The sequence below is a fragment of the Plectropomus leopardus genome, chromosome 4 (assembly GCF_008729295.1).
Source record: "Plectropomus leopardus isolate mb chromosome 4, YSFRI_Pleo_2.0, whole genome shotgun sequence".
Classification (NCBI taxonomy): Eukaryota; Metazoa; Chordata; class Actinopteri; order Perciformes; family Serranidae; genus Plectropomus; species Plectropomus leopardus.
In genome coordinates, this window is record NC_056466.1 from 9,463,407 (window position 1) to 9,480,888 (window position 17,482).

The 17,482-nt window shown below is 40.5% G+C and overlaps 1 protein-coding gene across 1 annotated transcript in view; it reads right to left on the reverse strand.

Annotated features, from left to right (window-relative positions):
- Positions 1–17,482, reverse strand: part of LOC121942459 (sodium/potassium/calcium exchanger 3-like) — a 58,798-nt gene extending 41,316 nt beyond the window's left edge. The window contains exons 1-2 of the mRNA XM_042485673.1: positions 16,975–17,482; positions 10,705–10,833 (exon numbers count right to left, since the gene is read on the reverse strand). Of these exons, the coding sequence (XP_042341607.1) occupies positions 10,705–10,833; positions 16,975–17,170 (325 nt within the window). The 5' untranslated portion in view covers positions 17,171–17,482. The remainder of the gene's footprint in view (positions 1–10,704; positions 10,834–16,974) is intronic.

A 17,482-nucleotide genomic window follows, 5' to 3' on the forward strand; every position in this document is an offset into this window, starting at 1 on the left:
GTAACTTTGTATTTATCTTTTTTTATTGATTTTAATGACTTGCTTATGTTTCAGAGAGCATAAATCTTCATTGTCACATTTTCCTCAAATCTCCTCACTTTGACTGTCTACAAACACAAACAGACTGTAGCATATTTTTACATAATCCTACAATCAAAACTGTTTTATTATTTTATCTTACCGTTTGTTTTATATTATAGTTGTGTGCCACTAATGTTTCTTGTTACTTTTGCCACTGCAACAACCTAATTTCCCAACGGAGATAGACTTTATATGATCACATAAGTTTACATTCAGTGTTTCTCACTAAAACAGCGTATACCATTGAGGATGTAATAACTGTGTTGAAGTGATAACTTTCCTTATGAAACACTTGCAAAACCAACTTATGGCAGAATTGGAATTGTTTATATCCATGTTTGCTAGCTTGTAGTCTTCTTCCTCTTTACAGTATACATTTATTCAAAACTGAGTCAAGACCATAATCTAACTTCTGGATGGATACACAGTTCTGTATCCATCCAGAGACCAGAGGGAAACGAAGAGAGACTGGAGGAAAATAACAGAACTGGCGTTACTGGTGAACTCTTGAGATCAGCCAGAGGCTGGGCTGCACAAGAACATAAAGACACACTCACACACACATGCTCAATGTGATTGTTGCTTTCTAGTTTACAGCTACCATACAGCTTGTACAGTACATTGGCTGCTTGAAGCAACTAAACAACAATCACGGTCCAGCGGTCAAAGTAGAGCTAATAATGCAAAAGGCGATATGTTGCTTCATTTTCTGTAATATTCATTTTCTTAATAAAGAATAAAGCTGTAATGTGACTCACAGTGTATCACTCAACATCATTTATGTGATTCTAGTTTAAAGTCTGTAAAACACATAATGGTACAGAAAACAAATCGTGCAAGTTCTGGAGATGAATCTGCTTCACCTGCTTAGTGTGAAAATGGATTATTTGAGTTTGGGTTGGCAATCGCACATCCTCTACATTAGTGCTCAACACCGGAGCCCCCCAGGGCTGTGTGCTCAGCCCCCTCCTGGTTACACTCTGCACCCATGACTGCGCTCCCTGACATCAGGAGAACTCTGTTGTGAAGTTTGTGGATGACGCCACCATTGTTGGCCATATTACAAACAATGATGAGAGTTCATACTGGGAAGAAATCAACAACCTTGCAGAGTGGTGCACAGAGAACAACCTACTGCTCAACATCAGGAGCTGATTTTTGATTTTAGAGAACTCACTGAGAACCTACCTTGGTCATCACACATCACTACCCAGGTTAAAGAAAAAGCACAGAAAAGGCTCTACTTCCTACGCAAACTTAGGAAGGCTAAATTCTAGAGCAAGATCCTGGTTAACTTCTACAGAGAAGCAATAGAAAGCAAACTGACTGGAACCACCACAAACTGGCATGGTTTTTATGCACGGCCAGAGACAGGAAGGCTCTACAGTGGGTGATTAAAACTGCCCAGAACATCACTGGTTCCCATCTACCGAGCATCAGTGACCTCGGTGAAGTGAGGTGTCTGCACAGAGCCCAAAGGATACTGAAAGACAGCATCCATCCCAACCATAGTCTGTTCACCCTGCTGCCATCTAGAAAAAGATACAGAAGTATCCGCTGTTAAATCTTTCCCCAGGCTGTGAGACTCCTCAACTCATTCTTCGACTACAAAAGATGTAGCAGGATTTAAGGACAAATTTTACTTTCAATTTTTCCAAACTATGTTTGAAAAATGACTAATATTTCTACCTTGTACCATTTAACAGCAAAGTGACCTAAAAAGAAGTTGGAAAAGAAGAAAACAAGAAGGAGAAAAGTCAACCTTAACATCTTGAAAGCCACAACAAACCTGCCACTGGTATGACAAGTGCAGTGGCTGTTAAAAACAGGGCTGTTCAGAACAGGCCAATTGTTTGGTCTGTGGTTTTGCTGCTTGCAGTTTTCTTGAGAACCACTTTGAGTACTTCTATGTCCACCAATGCCAACATTCCCAGTTAGAGAAAGGATGAAAAGTAAGGCAAAATGGCGTTAGCCCAGGGCCCAAAAATCACTTAATCCACCCCTGCAAAGCACATCCAAGTTGCAGCTAGTCGCAGTCAGAAACACAACACAATGAATACACTTCATCGTTGTTAGTGTGTTAACGAGTGTTGTTAGTGTCAGTGTGTTTTCAGTTAATGAAAGTTAATTTTAATATGTTGGTCACCTACTAAGGCCTTGTTTAGTGTTAACTTGTTGTATAAGTTGTATTTCTGTCTCTCAAACACAAACACACACACACACATACACACACTCAATCATAATTGTCCCTGTCCTTGTCTCTGTCTTAAGTCCTGACAATAGCGCTACTGTAATTCATAAAGTTGGCAGTTTTCAGGTTGAGTATGAATTCATGTAGTTCATTTCAGCATAATTTTGCAACACAAATTACAATGCCGTTGTCCATCAGTAGACACTGCCCATACCTAAAGTGAACAGAGTTTTTTTTGCAGCGCCAACAACTCCAATAGAGAGATACCTCTTCTCTCGAGTTAAGCCCTTCACGTCAGTTTCAGGAGTCACTTTCTAACATTTGCTCATATCATATCACTAATTTAATCTTGTAGCAGCTGTGTTCATGGACAGATCTGGGTAATCAGCTGTACAAACATCAGTTATGTTTACATGTCATCAAATTATGCAACTACCTCTCTCACTCTGATTAGGACAGTAATCCAGTTTATCTGTTTACATGCCAATATCCCATGATGCATCTCAAACTGCCTGGTGTAACATTTGAGAGCTTTGGATCTGTCAGTCATTTTCAAAGCCTTCCAGTTGTGAGACTTCTTGTGTCAGCAACTTATCCTCAGATGACAGATTGAAAATATTCGTATTCATAAAGCACACCAAACACCTTGCCACATGCTCCCTGCACTTTAACCATTTACGTGCAGAGGAAGTAATGATTTTAATGGAATACATCATGCATATTATTCATATATTCTTTCACTCTTTTCTCAAGCTATCAAACTAATGACTACTGCCTTCCTCTTTTAGATGTGACATGAAGACAATGTCCTGCCATTAAATCCACAGCATGGCCTCACTCCCAGGGCATCAAAATATGCTTCTTTGCAAGGTGTCCGACCTCCAGGTTTCCTACACATTTATATATTTGTGGTGGGCCACTACAATTAAAACATCTCCTGCCACATTTAGATTTTTTGGCGCCGGACCGTTAATTAAGAGCGCCACTGGAATATATATATCTATACTATTTGGTTATTTATAGGGCACCAAGAGACAATGCACCAAAATGTCAGCTGCATTGAAAGTGAAACTTAACCATTCATTCTTCTAGGTCAAAAAGTTTCCCTTACATTAAGCTGCTCTTTTCATTCATCAATGCAATCTGATCAACTATGAATGGATCGAAAGATCGAGAGCTAGAGCAAGTGACAAAGAACTCATGAAGAGCTCCACCTGTGATGTGTTCAGCGCCCTGCAAAAACACCAGAATTTAGAGAGGGGACCCAGAATGTTACAGGGGGACACGCAGGCACTGAGAAGATGCCAAAAAAAACCAAACAAACAAAAAAAAAACAAAAGCCCCACCCAACATCAGCAGTGACCGCCATATGTATACTTTCACTCTGTAGGAAACACTGGCCTCATTATATTGATGCCAGGGACCGCGCTCTGACCCAGGAGAGTGCTGTTTGAGACCAACAAACAACAACATTGGTTGCAGTGTTTGTTCCTTGTTTAGAATGACAAGCGACCACTTTTGCAATCACGTTTGTGCAACTCAAAGCCAGGTGTTTTGTTGTGACATCTTTTCACAATTTTCCTAACTATAACCAAGTAGTTTTGTTGCCAAAACCAAAACGCCAACCCCTTCTGCACCAAGACAACAGGCTGCCCCCAGAGTCATATTACGTAGTAATGCCTGATGCCTTTGCCCAAGCAACAAAATATTACAAATAAGGATAATATCATGTTGCAAATAACAAGTATCAAGGTTAAAGCTGTGGTCCTTATTAGTTTCACCTATTACACCAATCTCAGATGTAAAGGAAGAAGTTTTTATTTCAGCAGCCCCTTTATCTCAATAAGGACACTACTTTTTTATATAGCTGGCCAGTGATTAAAGAGGAGCATGTTAAGTTGCAAAACCAATGTAGAATATTCATCAAGTTCAAAGTGAATGGTAAATGCAAAGAATGATGAAGAATAAGCAAGTCAAAAAAGACCATGTAATTAAAACCTCGAGTTCGCCAGGAGCCTTTGTTGCATCTCTCTCCACTTCATATCCTGTCAGCTCTCTATTAACCTAATAAAGGTGCAAAATGCCCAAAATGCCCACAACCCAGTGTGACTGTATCCTCAGCATGCTGTCCATAACAATACTTTGTGTGGGAGCCTTTATCCCCTCCAAAACTCTTTGGAAAGTGGCAGTAAAGGGGGATGAGTGTGGCACTCAGGAAACAGCCTCAACATTGCTCAAAGTCATACCAGCAGGATGAATCTTTAAACGTGTGTCGAGCCACTTCTGCTGCTGGCAAACAACCTGGGCTCTATAATTCAGCAGGGGAACTGGAAGCATTTCCTCCTCATGAGGGGAGACATCAGAGAGAGACGGAGAGGAAATACGACAATAAATGAGCAAGGGAATAAAGGAAAACAGCGGAAAGACACAAACAGGAAAAAATAATGTTGGATAAATGTTCTAGGTGCAGAAGAGAGAGTGAGGGAGGAACAGGCAAGGAAGCAGCGGGAGCTGATGTAGGGAGGACTCTCGCACTCACTGAGCTAATTGCTGTGATGGATTGGTCTTATTCCCCTGAGCACACAGCTCCTGCTCTTGCAATAACACAACAAGATGACTTTGCCGATCTGCGCATTAGGCAGTTATGAAAGAACTTTGCCACCATCTACAACTGTTAATACAGTTGTCATGGTTTGTGAAGGCAGCAGCAGCCCACTCAGAGCTAATATTGTATTATGGCAGAATTGATTTCTCAGAGGAAATCATTCTGGGAGCTCCCTGGGTCCATTTTGCATTTGATTAGTGGAGGTCTCTTGTCGAGGTATTAGGGAGTGATCATTTTTTCTGAGTTAATTAATTCATCAGCTGTATAATGGCAATGCTAACTTACATGCCTCTGGCACATTGGGAGGAGCTGGGAGGTTGTCCACGTGAAGTAAGGCAAGCCTGAACAAACACACAGACATGCACAGGTACTCACATAACACACACTCCTACTCACTGCAGAAACCAGGGCCGGCACCCTCGCATTAATCAATACTATTCTTAACGAGGCTCCCCTCCTAACGGTTCAACTCTCAGCCGCACGCATGCGCACACACACACCACATTTCTCACAGGGAAGCCCTGATTAAGTCATTGCAGCCTCCTTTCCTAAAATGGAGTGTTGCGTCGGAGCGGAGTTGAGCTGAGCTGAGAGGATCTTTAATAACGGAGTAGGACAGCCTCCGGGGAAAGACCCCTGGAGAGAGCAGTCACATGTTTGGGGTACCCAGGCCACTATCTGTCTAATCACACAGCTAGTGCTACTGTACATGGAGCTGCTCAGGGGGTTACATCAACCACCTGTGTTTGTAAATGGTGTTTGAGAGAAGGGCTGAAAGAAAAAGATGCACTGGGACCACGGCGATATGTGTATTTGATGGAGGAGGAAGAAAGAGTGTTTGGGTGTGTTTGTGTATATGCATGTGTTAAAAAGTATTTTGTAAGCCTTACTGCAGATGAAAACTACAGTTTAACTAATCTCCCTATTGCTCAGACATCTTCAAAAGTAACATATTTTTCTTGTTTTCTACCGTTAATATTGGGCACCAGAGTACAATGTGGTCTCACACACTAGATTTAGGTAGCTAAGTCATAAAATTTAACAATACCCGTTTTCCATTAAAAAGAGGAAGGTCAAGCACAAGACAGAGAGGGTCCGTTTTGTGTAAGATTGCTTGTATTAACCTCCTCAGCTACAACATACAAACAATGACAAGGTTAGACCCACAAAACTACATACATAAAGTATGTGAACTCACTTCTTCCTTTCCTGGCGAGGAAACTCTGACATTTCAGTCAACTGGTAAACCTCAAAGGGCAGAGGCCATGAAAATTAAGGTTGTATACGACTGAGATTATGTCAGTCAATTTGGATTCGGCTGTTTTATTGTTCTGTTTGTTCTTTTTGATCCATATAGAGTTTTGGAGCTTTAACACGGTTTGGCAGGATGTTCAGGGTGACAGCGACATTTGCATAATATAATAAACAACCCAAAGTTAGCCCTCTGAGCTTATGCGTACTAACTATGCTATCTACAGACTGGAGATGTGCTAGATGATGTTTTCCAACACTAGATATCAAATGAAAAGCCAGAGACTGTATTGTATTAAGTTGCAGTGAGTGGTAAATTCACCATTTTTAAGCAGAAGGTAGAAGATGGGGCAGCTTTCTCCATCTTACTCAGACTCACCCTTAGTCTGGGTCTGCAGCTCCCTGCACTGGAGAGCAGCATGAAAGCAAAGAACGCACACTCTGCAGCTTTATCTGAGGGCTGAAACATCCCCAGAACTACGCTACACACTGACTGAGAAAAAAAATAAATTATAAAGAAAAAAAAAATTCTGACAGCTTGACTTGAACAGTCTCGATCAACTCAGGAGTCTTTGCCTGATGATTCAAATCTTTGATGGAGGCTACAAAAATAATGATTAATGTGTGACTAAGACTGAAATGATTCCTTGAATCAACGATAACTCAATTAGTGACAATCATTCACGCAAATTATTTGCATCGAAGCTTCATTTAATTCACATAACTAAGTACAGCGCACTGTGGCTGCAGGGATGATTATTACTGTCACACAAACCTCTTGGACTATTTACAAGTGACCTAATGATGTGATCTGATGGCAAAATGACGGAAGAGAGAGAAAATAGTGAGGGGTAAAGAAAAGAGATAAGCCCGACAAAAAGACAGAAAGCATTTGAAGTTTGCGATCATTTTACACTGAAACAAAGTGAAAACTCTGTACTGAGCATTGATTGAAAAAGTTAACTCTTTTGCCACAGTTGTACTATTGCAACACACCAGCATCTCAACAGAAAGCATCCAGTCCATGGAGCAGAGCCAACACAAGGTGACATTAGCATTTAACCTTAATCAATATGAATGCTAGTTGAGATGAAGGCTTGTGAAGAATGTATATTAATCATGGATAATTAAACAATTTCTTCAACCAGCTCTGTGTCTTTGCAACATGGCCATTAATGTCAAATGCAAATGATTGAGCACTCAGCCTCCTTGCAGGCTGCAAGCTCCTGGAGCTCCTGGAAGCCAAAAACTACATCTAATGAACTGCCCACACTGTGGTGACACAGAGCTGGTTGAAAATCGGTAAAGCTTCCCCTTCAAGAATGTAAATCAATATGATGGCTGGCTTGGCTTTCACAAATTAACTTCAGCATTTTGTTTTCTGTGTTTATTTTCTTGAGCAAAACTTCACAAAGTTAGGGACATAACCACAGAAAATGAAAGGCTGCAGTCATTTTGTGAAAGCCTGAGCCTTATTCATGTTGTTATTATGATAATTTCCCTTAAAGTAACCATTCGCAACCATTACACACAGCCGCTACCTGTGCCTCCCCTTTTATCTCCTTGACTGAAACACGACAGAGTGATAGAAACGGGGTGAAGAGAATAAACAAGTGTCTGAAATTCATAGAAGCGGCAGGGTCCTCACAATTAAAATCAGGGAGGGAGACATAATGATGGGTATGATGGCTTGTTTCATGTGTGGCTGGGAGGGGAAAATTAGCAAATGAGGGCCTTTCTCTCTCCCTCTCTGCTCTCCGACTGTCTCTCTCCATCATCTTTCGAGCACTTGATCAGCAGGGCTCTAATTTCAGGCAACAATCAGTGAGTGCCTCCGCCGTGCTGCATCCTCCCAGCACACAGAGCTCATGTTGGGATACTTCCTCATCAGCCAGGCTTGTGCTATACTCCATGACTGGCAAGCTGAGGAAATACACACACACACACACACACACACACACGTGTGCAATCTGTTGTGCACAAATACTTGTGCAACATAATTACACACGTAACAAGATGATAAGACGATTAGCCAAAAATGTACATTTTATACTAGGTCAAAATATTTGTGTTGGTATATGACATATTTTATATATAAGGTAATTGAAATTACAATATTCTCAAATTAAACAGCAAAGGGCATTTGGATGGTTCCTGCTGCTAGAAACCAACAAAATTTCTATTACTGAATAGTTTATTTTACCCAATACCTGATAACAGTTCAGCCTGCGAACTTTCACCTGTAATTTGTGTTATGCTAACATACCCGTACTAATCCATGTATGTTTTGTATAATTAGAGAAAAAGAAAGAAAAAAATCAATACAGCAAAACCAGACATTTAGTCTCAATATTCCACACATTCTTTTCCATGTCAATACCTGGTGCCTATATTACCCACAACAAAACTCTACCAACGACATTTTTGTGGGAGATTTCGATGTGTTATACTGGTAGCGACTTTTTTCCTACTTTTTCATGTATGCAGCAGTACTCTCCAACACGTACAAACAGACTTTGATTAGTCCCTTTTTAAGGTCAGGCAAACATCATGGTAATGGTTTGAAAAAAATGAGACTGAACTTTACCAGCAGGTCGAGGTGGGATGCAAAGTGCAGTCTCCAAGATGAAAGTCAAACACATTACACCTCCACACTCTCACTTTCTGCCTCACTACATGAAGGGCACACTACTTCCTGCATCGGCACTGAATTGATATAATATCATGGGATACTGGCATGTTCAAGGGGGAGGTCTTTAGACAGCTGGTTGATCAAACAAGTGAGTTATTTCTTATTCTCTCACATGTGACTGACTCAACAATTTTGTGTTATAAAAAAAAAAATCACTAGTTGCAGCCCTAAATAATAATGTACCTGCTCTCAATTTACAGCCTATGCATACTGCTTTAACATCCTTCCCTTCACACTAGGGGTCGACAGATTATCCTCCTGGCAGATTATCAGGGCCGATATTTGGGATTTTGCCCATTATCGGTATCTACGTTTTAACTGAATTAATGAAAAAAGTGCGCATATTACACTCAACCACCACCCGGGAAAGCAGTCTGCAATACACGCAAAGACAGTATCAGTATAGAGGAGGAACTTTTACTTTTTTAGAACCTTGGAGAGCTATTTTTATGAATTTATTTTCTATTTAAATTTTCACAGAGGGAGCTTCCTGCATATGATGTTGAAAGGTTCAGTTTTGATTAAACTAAGTCTTCTGTTGGAGTTTTTTATATTTCAAATTCTAAATTTCAACAGAAATATTTTAATGTTTATTGTAAATGCATATTAATTCCAAATATCTGTTTATTATTATATTTATTATTATCGGTCTTATTAAATACTAATGATCAGTATCAAATCTGAAAAAACAATATGGGTTGACCCCTACTTCAAACATCCACAACACTGAAATTCCTCCCCGTCAAAGGTTGGATAAAAATCAATCACTAACTCCCCAAAACGGTAATCGTTAGGCGTCTCATACCAGGTAGAGGAGCAGCAGTCACCAGCCGAGACTTGGTGAAAACCTCGCAGTCCTCCAGAGAGCTGGAGCTGAAGCCACCAGAGCACGTGCTTTAAATTTAGCCTGAGAGGAGGAAAGGGCAGCGACTGTATAATAAGCAGGATAAGAGAATAAGTTGAACTCTGACCTCGGCTCCCTTTTATAGATGAGAGCGGCGACCTTGGGAGGGTGAGAGAGGAGATTGATGATGGCCATTTTGCTTAACGAGCTCACGAGAGAACCACCCCTCCCTCTGAGGGGAGGCCAGTCATCTCCCGCTCAAGGTAAAAAAGACAAATGTCACAGTGATCTGCAGCGAAGCCACCTCTCACCAGCCTACCTTGTACACATTCATTATGACAGGATCAAACGTCCTTCCATCTATGTCCAAAAATAGCAACAGATACGGGTGATGGTGAGAGTCCATGTGTGCGTTATGACTGATTCAATGAGCAATTGAGGGGATTACACAAGAAGACATCACATAATTACATTTTCATATGTGGCCTTTTTCACTTCTTTTAACTGGACGGAGTGATTTCCAACTTCACAAACAAGAAGCCGCACAAAATGCCTTCAGCATCCCCACATGCCATCCTTGAGTGCCTCAAACTGAAGTTGCCAGTTGATGATAAGATAAAAGGTCGCCATGGAAACAGCTCTGACATGCGGCCACCGTGGGGAAAAACGTGAGGGAAACACAGAGGAAGGGAATAGGAGAGATGAAAACTGAATTGGTGCGAGACAAGAGAGGGAAAGCTTGGTGGAGGAAGTGAGAATAAAACCTGCAGGATCCTAAAAAAAAATGTGACAGAGTCTGGAAACCGCTGAGGCAGCCAGAATGTCACCGCCTGCTGTAGCCTGTACTCATGGGAGATCATCTGACCTCACAATCTGGGTTACCCCATCATCAGCAGGAGGAAACAGGGGGAGCAGAAAGAAAGGCAGAACATGTGGGGTGATCATTTGTTTCCTTCTTTTTTCCATCTCCCTCCCTTTGTTCTGGAGGGAGGGAGAGAACGCTTGGGTGTCCTCTTTCTTTCATCCTGTCTCCGTCTTACCTGGAGCAGTGCAGTTCTTAGATCCCTCACTCTCCGTTTCCTCCAGGCTGCTGTTGTCCATTTCCTGCAGCAGCCTCCTCCCGCCCCATCTCTCCTGATCACTGCTGCTGTGGCTGGAGACATCGAAACCTGCAGGATGTTTGTCACAGAGAAAAGTCCACATTCAAATAGATTCAAGGGCATTTTCACACACAAAAATTTGAGTCAGTACTGATACAAAAATTAATGACTTTGTTTAATGTGAGCATGCATAGTTAGTTAGTTAGTTAGTTAGTGGGATTACAAGACACCAATAAAACACAATACACAAGAAACAATACAAAGCATTCGTCATCTTTCTGTTTCACAGATATCAGCAAAAAATAAAAATTAAACAAAATAAAAAATAAAATATTAAAAAAATAAACATCAATGAACTAAGATAATATATGACCAGTATTCTTGCAAAAAAAATTAACTGTAAAATGACAAATACATTTTACAAATCGACAGTTTATCTTGATAAAGAGCTTGTTTTCTCATCTCCCATGATTTCTCCAGATAATGACCTAATCTAAATGTTTCATATGTAAATAACAAACTGCATGAATAAAATAAGCAAAACTGTGATTTATATCATAAACTGCAATAAATGTTGAGAGCAATCTTGTAAGTTCGTTGCATTTCACACTGTGCAACGACTTGGGCCCAATCTGTGTCACACCAGTTGTGACGCATGTCATAACTGGTGTAATGATTGTCTGGTGAATTGCAGATCTACAGTGTTAATAATGAGAAACCTGCAAGTAGAGATGTATCTTAAAGTTGTGCCATGCATCTGTGCCACTCTCATGTTATGAAAAAAGAAAACAATGAACCAGGTTAGAGCGTACGCTGGTACATCTATGCAACACAGCAGAGGAGGAGAAGATTTAAAGCCAGTCATGGTCAGGGAAAAGAGGACAGCATAAAATGCTAATTTTGCAAATGGAGTTTGAGGTGAATATGTCCCTGTGTTCTGCATCACGTACTCCTGTTACTTTCAGTACATGATGAAGCTGGGACGTACTACTTCATCATAACGCTACACTTTGAACTTTGACCGCCTTGCTTAACATTGTCAGTTAAAGTAACCTTGAAGACAAAACAAAACACCATTCATCGAGGTCACCGGAGACAGAGGTCAACCCCGAAAGCTCTGCTCTATGTCCACTAGGACACACAAACTTGTCAAGTAAAGACAGATTAGTATTTTACAGTATGTTTTAGAACCGCAACTAATAATCATTTTCATTATTTGACCTCCTCTACAAGCGTGGAGCATCCAGATGCCACTGGTCTACTGATGCCAGCCTCCTGAAAATCAACCAGAGGTGATGGGACAGTTTCAGTCCCCAGACCACCTCTCTGTGGAGCTCAGTACCAAACCACATCAAAAATGCCTGCACACTGATAGCATCAGAAAAGATCCTAAAACCCTCCTCTCCAAACTCGTCTTGCCCAAGTAACCCCCCAAACCCATCCATGTTTTTATTCACTATATGATTCAGTCTATTTACATTTTTCATTTTACTTTCTTTTCTACATTAAAGAGTTAAATACTTTTCTTTTTTAATTTTATCCAGCTCTATAAAAAGCATGGACTTTAAAAAGGGATATATAACTCTGATGTATTGTCCCAGTTGGCAACCAACATCATCTGGTTTTGATATCTGGTTAATTTAAGTTGTGACGGGTGACCAAAATTCAGTGTCTAATGCAAATGTTCATTTGACGTAGAATACTGAAAAGATGACAATGATATTTTGTTGTTTTAAGTTGTGTTGTTAAGTAACCAAAATCAAATATCTTCAAAACACCTCATGCCAACAACATCTTGCAATAGACAACAACATTTAGTCATAAAGTACGGAGAAAAAAAACATTTGCAAAACGCCATGATTAACGTGAACAAAAAAGGTGAAACAGTTAGACATGTAAAGTATCTTCAACCCAATTTTCATTCTAAAAAAAGTTTCACATTTGTCTGGCGTAAGATTCCAACATCTTTCCTACATCATATTGACAGTGCATGCCAGCTGGGATTACTTTTTCATTATTTATTGATCTCTTGACTATTTTCTCAATTACTTGCGTAATTATTTAGCTGATAAAATGCTGAAAAACATAAAATGTCAGTTGTACCCTGTCAGTTAAGACCTAAATATATTCAGTTTAAGATGACAAAATCATTGAATAAAATGACACCATGAAAAAATTTTGTGAAAAAATCAGTTAAACAGCTACCTGATTACCGAAATAGTTGTTTAATTTTCTGTTAATCAACTAATTGATTAACAGGTTTAGCTATAGTGTATTTCAGCACATTTATCTTTTGAGCAAAGTTGCTTTTACTGACATTAATTTGCTTTTTCTCTGTGTGTGTAAGTTACATTTTAGTGTAGCTGCGATGTTTCAGGTTGAAAAGTGCGTGTAAAGCAATTTGCTTTATTTTTAATGTGCCGGTTCTTCTTCTCTGACACATTAAAGTTTGATTGTGTATGTAATAGTGGTGAACATCTGGAGGAGAGCACTACAGATGTGTCTCTTTGATCCCCCCCACCAATTCATACATTAAAGGGGAATTTCATGATTTTCCAAAACAAAATCCTTTTGGGGGGGGGGGTGAAGCGAAACCACAGGGGGCAAAAAGGGGGGGTCCACCCCTGGGATCCCCCCCCCCATTTCATACAAAAAAGGGGAATTTCATGATTTTCCAAAAAAAAATCCTTTGGGGGGGGGGGGTGAAGCAACAGCACAGCGCACAAAGTGGGGGCTCCAACTGTGGCTACATCTGCACATTCTTCAAGAAAGCAGCAACAGCGATGAATTCATTTCATACTTCAGAGAGCCCAGCAGGAGCACTCTGCCCTTTCCACCCTGCCAACCACAAGTCTGCCCTAAGAGCGGGATTCAAATAGAATTAAAAAGCCCAGTTATTCAATAGTCCTCGGGGCATGGCTGAACTTCTCACCTGGCCTCACCTTCGCTACACCACACACAGCAGCTACAGCAGCAGTGAGCTTTGCGTGCCAGCGCTGTACTGTTCCCTCCCTCCTTCTATCTTTCGCTATCTTGCACACGGGAGAGAAGAAGAGGAGTGTGGGAATGATTAATGCACCACTGTGAAGAGGCGTTGAGTGCTCCGCTTCCAGCTCCACAACATCAAGCTCAATTTAGCAGAACTTCATTAAGCGCATCATAAATAATCAACTTTAATTGATATTCCGGCAAGCTGATTAATCGTTAACAAGAACACAATGGGGACAAGGGAAATGCATTAAACGCCCCGGTGTTGTCCCTTGTTCAACTCTAATTTTGAGCACATGCAGAGAGCAGCACTGTTGCATTTCCATGTAACCAGGATACGTAGTGGGGAGGAAAGACGGGGGGAAAAAAATGAGTCCCACTGATGATGCACGAATCTTGAGTGTATGAATATTCATGTAGGCCTTCTGTCCATAGAAAGTGATAAATACATCTCACTTAAGCTGACGCTGACTCAGTAATCAAGCGGAGTGTTGGGGGGCACAGTCACAGAAAAAGAGAGCGAGAGGAACATAAAGACATCAAGTCAAGCGGTACAGATGTTTGCTGCTAGGAAGCAGTTATTCATTAACTGGGTTTCATCTGATCGCCTTTGAATGCTTTGGCAATACCAGTCTTTTAACATACATGTCAGAACAGCAAAGTTGGAGAGAGACACATTTGTGGTAACCTGGAGAGGAGCAGGCCTATACCCTGGGGCTCATTGCCCTGATTTCAACACTCTGCAGCAACAACACCTGAACACGCAGGAGCCGCTGCATCCATCAGCCTAGAATAGTTTCTCATGGTTAAAGCTCAAATTTCCTGTCTAGCTGCCCGCATGACATCCTGACACCCCTGACGTTCATGTGAGGACCTTTCAGATTAAACTGGGCTAACAGTTTTGACATATTTTATCAGAATTAGACAGGGTTGCATGTGGTTTGATAAAGTCATTGACCACTTAGCCTATAAGCTGTAGATTTCAAGGGGGACACAGGGGACATGTCCCCTCAATATTTTGAAAATGTGCATGAAAGTAGCAGAGGAATTTTATTCTGACAAAATTAATAAACCCTTTAAAAACTTGGAGTGACGTCACTTTTCTAGTGCTGCTTTCAGAGGCATATTATGAGTATTTAAACCTTTGAACTCTGAGCCAATTAGTGCTATTTCTTTCCAATTTTTAAAATTTAGAAAATGAGTATTTAAAAAGCTTAGAGAAAAATGTCTAGGGAAAAAAGGTAAAAGCTTTTCTTTCAATAGTGAAACAAAACCTAAACGCTGACTTGTAAATGTTATGGAAGACACTTTTGAAGGTTATGGTAGTGTTTGGAGCATAACTTAAATAAAATTTTGGGAGAATATGACAAAACTTAAAGTCCCCATATAGGAACAGGCTAGGGAACATGGGGTTGGGAGGGTCTCTGCAAGAACATTTTGATAATTAAAAACTTATTTTCCTGCATTTTATTTATTTTTTATGCACTAATATGTTCCCTTCTTGCATCCATTTACGCTGCAAAGGTCTTCAATTCTGTCAAATTAAATGTGCTTAATTTTATTCAGGGGGATGAATGCACATGTTCTAAATATTTTAGAATATTTTTGATATTTTAATATAGAAGGGCGTGTCCCCTGTGTCTGCCCAGAAAATCAATCCAACAAAAAATTGTTGAGCATCAAACACTTGCAATCTGGTAAATTTTTATGCACCAATTTATGCATTTTCTGCATCAGTTTTTATGTAAATGTCTTAGAGTTTGGCAAAATTAAAGTCCTCGGCTATTTCAAGTTTTATTTGGAGGTTCCAAATGCACATTCTGAATTTCATGGGGGGTGCGCCCTCTGCTAAAATCTACAACTATTTTAAAAGGCATGGAACACACACTGTAGGTTATGCTAATGCTTGGTAACATAACTAAAGGAAGATTTTGGATTGGGGGTCCTATGCAAGAAAATTTTGAGCATCAAACACTTCATTTCCTACATTCTGGTTTATTTTTACGTACCAATTTGTGCCTTGTATCAATTTATAGTTTAAATGTCCTTAACTTTATCAAAATAAAAGTCTAATTTGATGTTTTTACTGTGCAACCCATATATTCAAAATATTGACCTATTGTACCAATTTGAGTATTTGAGGGAGGGGTGGGGGTCACATGAGATGGGAGGTTTGGGGTCCTTGACAAGAAAATTCTTATCATTAACAATTAATTGCACTGATTTGAGCTGTTCCTGCACCAATTTATGGTGTCAATGTGTTAAAGTTTGTCAAAATAAAAGTCCTGCACCACTTTAATGTTTTTATTGGGGGGTGGGGATGCATATTTTAAAGATTTGGGGGGATATGGATAGGAACAGGCTTTTACAAAGACACAATGTTGCATTGTTGCTGCAATGGAGCGTTAATAGTTAAGTTAGACGTTGACTAAAGGTGCCAAACTCTTTACATCATGTAGGAAAATTAAGGATAACAAGCAATAACAGCAAGATGCTGTTAAGTAGATGCATGGACTTAGGTTTGATTCAATATTGGGGGGTTTGGGGGTCCTATGCAAGAAAATTTTGAGCTCAAACACTTTACTTCTTACATTCTGGTTATTTTTATGTACCAATTTTAGCCTTTTCTGCATCCATTTGTAGTGTAAATGTCAACATATAAGTCTTCTTCTGGGGGGGCACATATACAAAATATAGTAAATACTGTTTCAATGTGTGAATTTTTGCACCAATTTATGGCATTAAGTCCTTAATTTTGTCAAAAACAAATCCTCTTCTAACGTCATGTTTGTATTCAGCTGGTGCAGATATTCAAAATATTGACCAACTGTACCAATTCATGCATTTTTGCCTCAATTTATGGCCAAATGTCATAAAGTTTGTCAAAATCAAAGTGCTTATTTGTAGTTATTTGGGGGAACAAATGCACATCTTCTATATATTGGGGGGGGGGGGGACGTGCCCCCTGCACCCCCCTGAAAGCTACACCTTTGAGTTGATGGTTTTCCAAATGTAGCTGCCTAAACTTCACGTTAATGTCTCTTTAGCAGCACAGTACAGCAGTTTGGTGACAAAGCGGACAAAATAAAGACAGTTAACTGTAGAAATGTTGCAGACATGAACAGCAATTACACAAACAAGTAAACTGCCGGGGGGGGGGTCAGCTCCCTTTCTCCGGCATCCCAGTGCTCCGAGGAGCTGAACAAACAGCTAAATCCTCACCTGAATTTTCCGCTAAGTAGGAAAACCCCTTGACGACCAGCAGCAAACCGCCGAACAAGCATATCTGGATTAAAACCAACTCCTTTCGTCTTTTCCGTCTCGCTTTGACCTTCCTCTGGTTCGGCATCACTTGCGTCGGCCGATTCCGGAGTCGGATACCCGGCAGAGACATCCCCTCTACGGCTGCCACATCCATGCAGATCCCCGAAGTAAACAAAAACAAAAAACCTTAAATTTCCCTGGGAATTGACTTATCTCCCCGGAGCGGGTGTAAAAAGTACAGGGGAGGGGTTTGACAGGATCAGGAGGGTGTTAAAAAAAGAAAAAAAAGTTGTAAATTGGTACCGCTGGGATGCTGCGGGCTGTTCGGTGAGCGTCTGGCTGCTGGAGGTGCCGGGTTTCGTTTCTTAAGTCATGTCGAAATGTGGTTTTGGAAGTAGTAAGGCGGAGGACTGCTGCACGAGCCCTCCATGGAGGCGTCCGTCTGCTGAGTGCTGAGGGAGGGAGA